The sequence below is a fragment of the Priapulus caudatus genome, unplaced genomic scaffold (genome assembly GCF_000485595.1).
Source record: "Priapulus caudatus unplaced genomic scaffold, Priapulus_caudatus-5.0.1 Scaffold109, whole genome shotgun sequence".
NCBI lineage: Eukaryota > Metazoa > Priapulida > Priapulimorpha > Priapulimorphida > Priapulidae > Priapulus > Priapulus caudatus.
In genome coordinates this window covers 398,595-409,135 of record NW_014577170.1, presented here as the reverse complement: position 1 = coordinate 409,135, position 10,541 = coordinate 398,595, and the positions used below count along the sequence as shown (strand labels likewise).

General features: G+C 50.3%; 1 protein-coding gene across 1 annotated transcript in view; it reads right to left on the bottom strand.

Moving 5' to 3' along the window:
• The window catches only part of LOC106805310 (inaD-like protein), a 27,094-nt gene that overhangs the window by 4,127 nt on the left and 12,426 nt on the right, over positions 1 to 10,541 (bottom strand). Inside the window, exons 3-4 of the mRNA XM_014806852.1 lie at positions 4,136 to 4,295; positions 1,006 to 1,054 (exon numbers count right to left, since the gene is read on the bottom strand). Coding sequence (XP_014662338.1) covers positions 1,006 to 1,054; positions 4,136 to 4,295 — 209 coding nt within the window. The remainder of the gene's footprint in view (positions 1 to 1,005; positions 1,055 to 4,135; positions 4,296 to 10,541) is intronic.

Genomic DNA, 10,541 nt, shown 5'->3' with positions numbered 1-10,541 from the left:
GCTCCATCTTCATACACCTCGTGAATGATGATCGCTCCCTGCCAACGACAAACACACGTTAGACGCGACTCTCGTTAGATACACACCACGCAGGTCCTAGCCAGCCGAATTGTTCTCTGGGTGTGTAATTTACACGTGTGTGAATTTGGCGGCCCAGCGTTATTTGCTGGAGTATTAGAAAACATCAAACATGGTGTGTGGCGCTGCTGGAACAAGTTGTTTGCAATGTCGGACACACACGCAGATACACGCGCAGATACACGCGCAGATACACACGCAGATACACGCGCAGATACACGCGCAGATACACGCGCAGATACACGCGCAGACACACGCGCAGATACACGCGCAGATACACGCGCAGATACACGCGCAGATACACGCGCAGATACACGCGCAGACACACGCGCAGACACACGCGCAGATACACGCGCAGACACACGCGCAGACACACGCGCAGATACACGCGCAGATACACGCGCAGATACACACGCAGATACACACGCAGATACACACGCAGATACACGCGCAGATACACACGCAGATACACGCGCAGATACACACGCAGATACACACGCACATGCTGAATCTGATCTGCAGGCACGCCGTGCTTTCTCACTCAGCGATGAACTAGGAGTCTCCAAGTCTCCTACTGCAGCAGCGAACAAAATCTGTCGACATATCATGCGCCAGAATTCAAAAGACGAGCAGGCGACCGTAAAACTACCTACCAATTCCATAAATATTCGATTGAGCACCATCGAACCTCTTCCCAATCATAGAACCACTCTTCCCCCCTTCACCCTCACAAAATCATAGAACCGCTCTCCACCCTCACCTCACAAAATCATAGAACCACTCTCCCCCCTCACCTCACAAAATCATAGAACCACTCTCCCCCCTCACCTCACAAAATCATAGAACCACTCTTCCCCCCTCACATAGTGTGTATTATCTAGCGAGTGTCGCGAGAGTCCCTACTGAAGCCATAACAAGCAAACTTACCCCCTCACATCGCCATCCTCTCTGCCACTGCTCTTATCATCACTAGAGTCTGTGGAAACAGAAAAAAAGAAGTTCGGATGAGAAATGGTTAAGAGAATCAAAGTCATAAAAATCTAGAGATTAGAACAAGTCAATACTGTTAGAATCATATATTAAACAGAGACTATCTACGAAGAGTGGCTATAGCATCTATACGTAGTAAATTAATTATGTATCGGTGGTATGTGCATCTCTGGAAAAAACATGGCGGTTGTTCATGCTAAAAATCATTATCTCTCAAATAACCTGATATACAGGCGTCTAATTTACCTATAAGAGGCTAAATATCATAACAATATAAAAACTTATAAAGAATTATGGTCGATTTCGTCGCGTTAAGTGTTACAAAGATATCTTTTGAACGAGAAACATACAATGAAATTTTTAGAGGAGATGCCGACTTAAGCATTAATTCGAGTATAGTACACGCGTATTAAATTGCTTGCATGTACAATATTTGCATAATTATGAAATGAGTGACGTAGCTGTGTCTGGTGCGAAATGAGAGTAACGAAACTTTTAATTAATTAGTGAAAATTAACCAAGCTGATACAATTTGCAATCACTGCGATTTTAGAGCGAAATGATCGCGTACTATTTTTTAACGTGAACAAATAACTAACCAAGTAGAACAGTAGACTATAACGTCATTATCCCTAAAACTATCGCTAAGTGCTTTCTACGCGATTTTCGAGGAATAATTGCTACAAAAAATACAGAAATAGGCTTAGGCCTAATTACATTACACTGAGACCGATTATAATTATTTATATTACTTATAATTATATTATTGATCACGTTCGGTAACTTCACACAGAACACATTACCATTACCATTACCATTTACCATTTACACTACCATTTACGGCTCAGTTTTTTTTAACCAGAATGGAAAAACCGCGCAGTAAGATATACACACACACGCACACACGCACGCACACGCACGCGCACGCGCACGCACACGCTCGCACACGCACGCACGCACACGCACACGGTCATTCGTCTATCATTATTATCTCCGCTAAGGAGGTTATGTTTTCGCCCCTGTAAAGCCTGGCGCACACGTGAGTTATTTTACTCAAGTAAAATGACGCATGAGTCAAATTACTCAACGAAAATCCGCCGCACACGTGAGTAAAATGACGCATGAGTCAAATTACTCAACGAAAATCCGCCGCACACGTGAGTAAAATAACGCATGCGTCAAATTACTCGACGAAAATCCGCCGCACACGTGAGTAAAATGACTCATGCGTCAAATTACTCAACGAAAATCCGCCGCACACGTGAGTAAAATGACTCATGCGTCATTTTACTTGAGTAAAATAACTCACGTGTGCGCCGGGCTTTAGTTTGTTTGTTGATTTGTTTGTTAGTTTGTTTGTTGGTTTGTTGGTTTGTTTGTCTGTCAACAGGATATCTCAAAAAGTTACGAACGGATTTTGATGAAATTTTTTGAACGGGTTGGTCTTGGGCCAAGAACCAATCAATTAGATTTTGGTGGTGATCCGGATCCAGATCTGGATCCAGGATTTTTTTGTACTGGCAAGATGGGGGGACTGTTAAGCTGTGGCGGAGGTTTGCTATCTCTGAGTGCCCTTGTTTGCATTGTTTTACATCGATACGTGATTCCCGCTCGCACTCTCGTTATTTGAACTGAAACACGGCATACTTTCAGCGATATGACACGCCTAGCATCAGTTATTCCTCACGCAGAACCCCCCGCGGGATGAAAATTCTGACGCTTCGTCGGAAGCGAAGCAAACTGCCGGAAAGCGAAAAGAAGACGTCGCGCTTTTATCGGAAGAACTCCGAAGAAGCAAACTAAATTCTGCTCGACAGCAGCCTCCACTCCGGCACGCACGAGAGGTGAATCTCAATAGGGAAAATTCCTGCAGTAAAAACTGCACGCATCTATATAATGCTGATGCGGACAGCGATGTGTTTGCAAAGAGCGGAGGGCTTAGAAACTTCACCCGTAAACGCAGACGACTAACACTGTATTATTCTACCTGTACATTTACCTATACACGTACTGCAACGTTTGCTGGTTTTTCGCTACATACGACCAAGAGTAGATAATATATCATGTTATTATCTACTCTTGATACGACTAACACTATATTACGCTACCTGTACATTTGGCTACAAGTACTGAATAGCTTGTTACGTTGGTTTTCCACTGCTTCTATTACGTCTAAGAACTGTATGCTACCTGTACATTTGCCTACACGTACTGTCACGTTACTGAATAGCTTGTTATGTAGGTTTCCACTGCTTATGTTACGTCTAAGAACTGTATGCTACCTGTTCATTTACCTACACGTACTAAACTGCTCGCAGATTTTCCACTGCTTATATTACGTCTAAGAACTGTATGCTACCTGTAGATTTGCCTACACGTACTGTACCGCTTGTTATGTAGGTTTTCCGCTGCTTATATTACATCTAATAACTGTGTGCTACCTGTACATTTGCCTACAAGTACTGTACCACTTGTAGGTTTTTCGCTGCGTACGAGTAACTGCCGTAACGCACTCATGCCGATAGTGTGTGAACGCAATAGCCGACGCCGACACGTGACATTTCCGAAAGTGCATCGATTAACAAAAATCGACCGCAGTAAATGGCGTAATGTTTTGCGCGAAAACGCAAAAACGCTATTTGATTCACGCTTGATATCGCATGTATTATTAATTCGAAATCTGCTAAAACGCATGTAGAGCGCGGCAGGCAGTGAACTCTGAATACAATCACGCATGCACGCACGCACACACACACACGCACACACACGCGCACAGACGCATGCACGCACGCACGCACACACATGCGCACAGACGCATGCACGCACGCACGCAAACTCGCACGCACACATACACGTGTGCATCCGAAGCTGTAATGTAGTCTCGCTAATAGCTCACTAATAAAATATTTAAGATCTTTTTAAATTCTTAATGCTTAACATTTATTCGTATTTTACGTGCGCCGCGCTAAGCGAACACGCGCATCAATTCCAACTCTACATGCGTGCTCACGGCGAGCTGGCTGGCACCCCCCCCCCGCCACCCGCAGCCTCTTGCTCAGTACTTTACCTTTTGCATGTTTGCCTTTCCTGTCGCCATAGCGATGAGCGCTGACATTCGAGTCGGATTTCCTCACTCCACCGGAACTGGATCCGGAATTCCGGCGGGATGATCCCCGGGAGCTATGCTTGAGTCGGCCCATTTCCAGGACCACCTTGCCCATACACGTCTGCTCAGCAGAGAAACAAGAGAACAGCAGTCAGTACGAGTTCACGCACAGCATGTTATATAGCTTATACAGGTCCTGCTTTCAGGCATATCTTTACGACTACCTTGACCATACAAGTACACCGTGGTAAAACAATGTAATGAGGGGTTAATAATGACAATTTTTTTGTCACACGCGTACACACAATTTTATAAATATTGTGGCTGTACAAATTTCTGCTTGTCGTGTCATCTGAATCACGTGTATTGGGATATTCACAATCCTCTAGCGACTACTTAGACTAGCATCTTCCTTCGCTTTTATGCCAAACTAGTAGGATTCAAAAAAGCGAGCCGTATTTCAATAAGAAATTATACTGTCTCTAACGAGTGTGCGTATGCTAACTACGAGATAACATTATATTACATATTACATATTATATAACATTATATCGTCGGCGAATGAGATTCATCATTGTTCGACCTGCCAGTTCAGCGCCGACACGTCCTCGACCGAGAGAGAAATTATTAAATGAAACCTTCCCTTGGGAACGGCCAGGACTAGTCCTCCCATTTAAGATGCCCCTCATGGTTAAGATCGTCCCCCCGCCTCAGTAAGATGTTTCTCCCCCCTCATTGTACCATGCCCCCCTACATCTATGAAGCATGTTCTCCTGCCACCCCACATAAGATGTCCCGTCCACTCATGTTACGATTGTCCACCCTTCATGCTAAGATGTTCCCCCCCGTCACGTTCATAGACTGTTTCTCCCCTTCAATATTAAGATGACCCCCTTTGATTGTAACCATGCGCCCCCCTTCATATATGATGCTTCCTCCCACATTGTAAGATGTCCCCCCGCCCTCATGTAGATGTTCCCCCATGTTAAGATGTCACACTCATGTGGCTGGATAGATGTCCCCGCTCATGTAAGTGTTCTCCCCCATGTGAAGATGTCCCACACTCATGTAAGATCGTCCCCCCTCATTAAGATGTCCCACCACCTCATGGTAATGATGTCCCACACTTCCCATGCCTGTAAAATGCTCCCCCTCATGTAAACGATGTCCCCCCTCATGTAAGATGTCCCCCCTCATGTAAGATGTCCCCCCTCATGTAAGATGTCCCCCTCATGTAAGATGTCCCCCCTCTACGGTGCTGACCTCTAGCAGCTCTGGTCACGGGCTCGTCCACGGCGTTCCATTCCTTCCTGACAGCCTTCCACTCTTCATACACTCCTGTGAATGATGATCGCTCCCTGCCACAGGACAAACAGCACGTTAGACAGACTCTGCGTTTATACACACCACGCAGCGTCCTAGCAGATCCGAATTCGTTCTCGTAGTCGTGTGCTAATTTACACGTGCTCGCTGAACTGGCGTGTCCCAACGCCCCGCCCCCTTATTGCTGGGACGTTTTATTCAGAAAACATGCCAAACATGCTTGTGGTGTCGCGCTGCTGGGGAACAATGTTGTTGTCCCGCAATGGTCGGGACACACACGCAGATACACCGCAGATACACGCGCAGATACACGCGCCGCAGTACACGCGCAGAAAGACACTGCGATGATACACGCGCAGCATACCACACGCAGAATACACGGGCGCCAGACACACTGCGGCAGCATACCTACGCGCAGATACTACTGCGCAGATACACACGCAGCGACCGGATACCCACGCAGTACCAGCGCAGATAGCACACGCAGACACCACCGCAGATTACACGCCGCAGATACACACGCAGACACCACCGCACGTATCCACGCGCAGATTACACTACTGCAGTCACCACTGACACGGCCCAGCTCCATACGCGGTGGGCCTCGAACGCGCAGTATCACACACGCAGACACTCACCTACCGCAGCATAACCGTACTTCACCGTTGCCGCACCGCATACCCAGACGCGCAGTCCTACCGAGCCCACCGCGGTCGCAGTACTACGGGCGCGGTAGTAGCAGCGCGGCGCAGCGGAGTACCCGACGCGCACGACACTGCCACTGCCGCAGAATACTCCACCCCATACGACCCACATGACACACGCAGATACACGCGCGCAGTATACACGCTCAGACACGACGCGCAGATACACGCCGCAGATACACGCGCGATACCGCGCGCAGATACCGCCGCAGTATAGCCACGGCGCAGATAGCTGACCGCGCAGAACACACGCGGCAGATACCGCGGCAGACAGCACACGCAGGATAATATCAACGTCCGCAGATAACTCACGCGCATGATACACACGCAGACACACACGTCAGATACGACACGCAGATACACACGCCACATACACACGCAGGCCTACACACGCAGATACACCACCGCAGTAGACCGCTGCAGAATTACACGCTGCAAGCATACACACGCAGATACACGGCCAGATACACGCGCAGTCATACTACGCGCAGTACCACCGCCGCAACGCCTACATCGCGCGCTACCCCACGCCGCAGGTACACTGATCGCCGCCAGTCCTCATCTCACTCGCCAGATATCACGCGCAGATAGCATACGCGAGCTCACACGCACATACCAACCCCCAGCGCACTACACACGCAGTATACACACGCAGATACAGCACGGCACATACACACGCAGATACACGTTCCGCAGATTACCACGCCGCAGATACACAGCAGATTATTCACTGCTGCAGCATACACACGCAGATACACGCGCTTGATACACGCGCAGATACAGCGCCGAGATACGACACGTCAGATAACACGCGTGCGCAGATTACACGCGCAGATACATCGCGCAGAGTAACACACGGGTGCAGATACCGCACGCAGTAACACTTACCGCTTAGATCCGACCGCGCAGATACACGCGGCGCGCAGATCCCCCCACACCGCGGAGTACGACGCGCCAGATACAATCACGCAAGATTAACTACTGCGCCAGCATACATACGCGCCAGGACACACGCGCACGATACACGCGCCCCAAATACACACGCAGCATACACGCGCAAGTACACGCGCAAGATACTAACGCTGCAGACACAGCGCTGCAGGATCACGCCGCAGACCACACACGGCAGATACACACGCAGCATACACACGCAGATACACCGCGCAGACGACACGCGCGCAGATACACACGCAGTATACACGCGCAGATACACGCGGGGCAGATACACACCGCAGATACACACGAGACACCACACGCAGATACACCAACGCACATGACACCGCAGAGTACACACGCACGACTTGCTGAATCTGATCTGCAGCGACGCCGTTGCTTTCGTTCACTTCAGCGCATGAAGCTATCGCCAGTTCGCAAGTTCCTTCCTACTGCAGCAGCCGAACAAAATCTGTCGACATATATGCCGCCAGAATCAAAAGTGACGAGCAGGCGACCGTAAAACTCTGACCAATTCCTAAAATATTTCGATGGTGAGCCACCATCAAAGCCTCTTCCCAATTGATAGAAACCAGGCTCTTCCCCCCTTCACCCTCACAAAATCAAATTAGAACGCTCTCCACCCTTCACCCTCACAAATCATAGAACACTCTTTCCCCCTCATCCTCCCTCACAAATCATAGAACCACTCTTCCCCCTTTCACCTCACAAATCATAGAACCACTCTCCCAATGCTCACCTCACAAAATCATCGAGAACCACTCTCCCCCCCCCCTCACCTCACAAAATCATAGTAACCCTCTCGCCCCCTCACCTCACAAAAATCAATAGAACCACTCTTCCCCTCCGTCCTCACAAAATTTATTAGAACCGCCTACTCCACCCTACACCTCACAAAATCATAGAACCGCCTCTCACCCCCTGGCAAGCCGACCCCTCACAAATCATAGTTAGAACCGCTCTCCCCCTCCCTCACCTCACAATAATCATTAGAACCGCTCCCCCCTCCCCTCCCTCACAAAATCATGTAGAACCACGCTTCCCCCCTCACCTCACAAATGTTCATTAGAACGGCGCTCTTCACCCCTCACCTCAACAAAACTTTCATAGGAACCGTCTCCCCCCCCCTCCCTCAGCCTTACAAATCAATTTAGAACCCGCTCTTCACGCCCCCTTCCCCTCACAAAATTCATGACCGCTCTCACCCGCCCTCGCCTCACAAAATCATATGCAACCACTTGCTCCTGCGCCTACCGTCACCTAAAATCATAGAAACCGGCTATCGTCACCCCGCTCCCCTCCACGAAATCATAGAACGCTTCCCCCTCCCCTTCACCTCACAAAATCAATAGAACCGCTCCCCCCCCTCCCCTTCACCTCACAAATCATAGTAACCACTCTTCCCCCCTCACCGTCAAACAAAATTCATTAGTAAGCCGCTCTTCACCCTCACCTTCACAAAATCATAGAACGCTTCCCCCCCTCCCCTCCCTCACAAATCATTAGACCACTCTCCTTCCCTCACCTTCACAAAATCAGTTAGAACCGCTCCCACCTCGCCCTCACACAATGCCAGGAGGCGGTGTCTCAGGACGTTGTTAGGGAGGTTTTGTCATCACGAAGCCGACCTGAACAAGCCGCCTGACACTTTGACACTGAACACGACTGAATGCCGCCACAAGACAACGCTGTGCGTTCTTCACCAGGTAAATTCGTGTCGCACGCCTACGTGCTTGCAGTCCGAGGCCCGTCTTGCCCTTAGTGATCTGCGGATGAGCGCGTTGTCCAACATAAGCTGACGGTACACGTTTCGGCCGCCGTGGTCGGGCTAGCGGGTGGATCCGGTTTGTCACGGTGGGGGCGGCTTCCTGTGCGATGGGATAAAACGGCGATGAAGCATGTGCATATATCTCGCTGTGCCAATGGCGTCCGTCGCGTGTGCGCGTACACATGCGTGCGCCGACGTGCGTTGGCGTACACGTGCGGTGGCGTTGTTACCACGTACACAGACCACTACATGTATAGCGATGTATACGTCTTGAGTGACGCGACTCCGCCAACTCAGATTCCATCGATTTTTTGTCACAAATGACCGTGACCTGTGACGTCACGCAACCCCTTGGCCTAACTACGAACCATGGCTTATTGCTCGCTTCCCTGTGCAATGGCATGTAGGAAGAGCTGCTAGATTGTGAGATGATCTCGCGTGTTGAGGAAGAGGTTCTGTATCATATTGATTCTATCTTCTCTAGTCTATATAAATCCTCCAATCTATACGATTATAGCCTCCGGGAAACGGTTGAATGCGTGGAACACGAAGGAAGCCACACGCAGAGCAAAACTCACGCACGACACGCGACGCAACGCACCCACGCACGCAGCGCCACACACGCACGCACGCACGCCTACACGCACGCACGCACTCACTCAACCATGCACTGACTCACACCACACACACACACGCACACGCACTGCAGCACTGACGCACGCCGCAGCAGCGCTACGCCACGCACGCCGCACGCTACGCCACCCCACGCACGCCACAGCACGCCCGCACGCTACGCACGCAAACGCACGCACGCGACTCGCTCACGCACCGCCACGCCTACGCAGTCGCACGGCACGCCACCGCACGCCCACGCAATCGCACCCGCCACCGCCACGCACTGCACGCACGCACCGCAGCGCACGACGCACGGCCACGCACGGCACGCACGTACGCAGCGCACGGACACGCCACGCAGCACGCACGCTCACGCACGCCTACGCACGCACATCACTAGCACCACAGTCACCCACACATCACACACACACAGCACACACACACACACCACTACATCACACACACACACCACAGAGGCACAGACACGATGTAGATTGTGCCTATAGTGTGGTGATCTAGAGTTGCGGTTGTGGCCGAAGGTGGCCGGGGGGTAATTGGAGCACTTTACCGTCAATCTGTCGCCTCTCCAGCAGGACACAGGGATTGAGAGGTTTGCTATGCGTTTTCCTTCGGCTTCTGAGGCATCACTGAGATGTGAGTACCTGTCGTGAGCGTATCTGCGGCTCTTCCAATATTTTCAATGCCTGCACATTCACACAACATCTTTACGCTCCGTTACCTGCTCAGCAGATGAGACATTGATGAGAGGACCTAGCAACAGAGAGACGAGCGGGGAGAGAGGGAGACCACAAAGAGACAATAGACGACAACGACGAGGATTCGACGAGAGAGCATGAGAGAGCGATCGAGGCCAGAGGGAGAGACATGAGAAATGAGAGAGAGAGATGCAGGGGAGAGTAGAGACCCGAATGCCTAAGAGTGAGAGTAGACGACGAGAGACGACAGCAGGGGAGATCAGAGATGATCGAGACGGAGACTGATT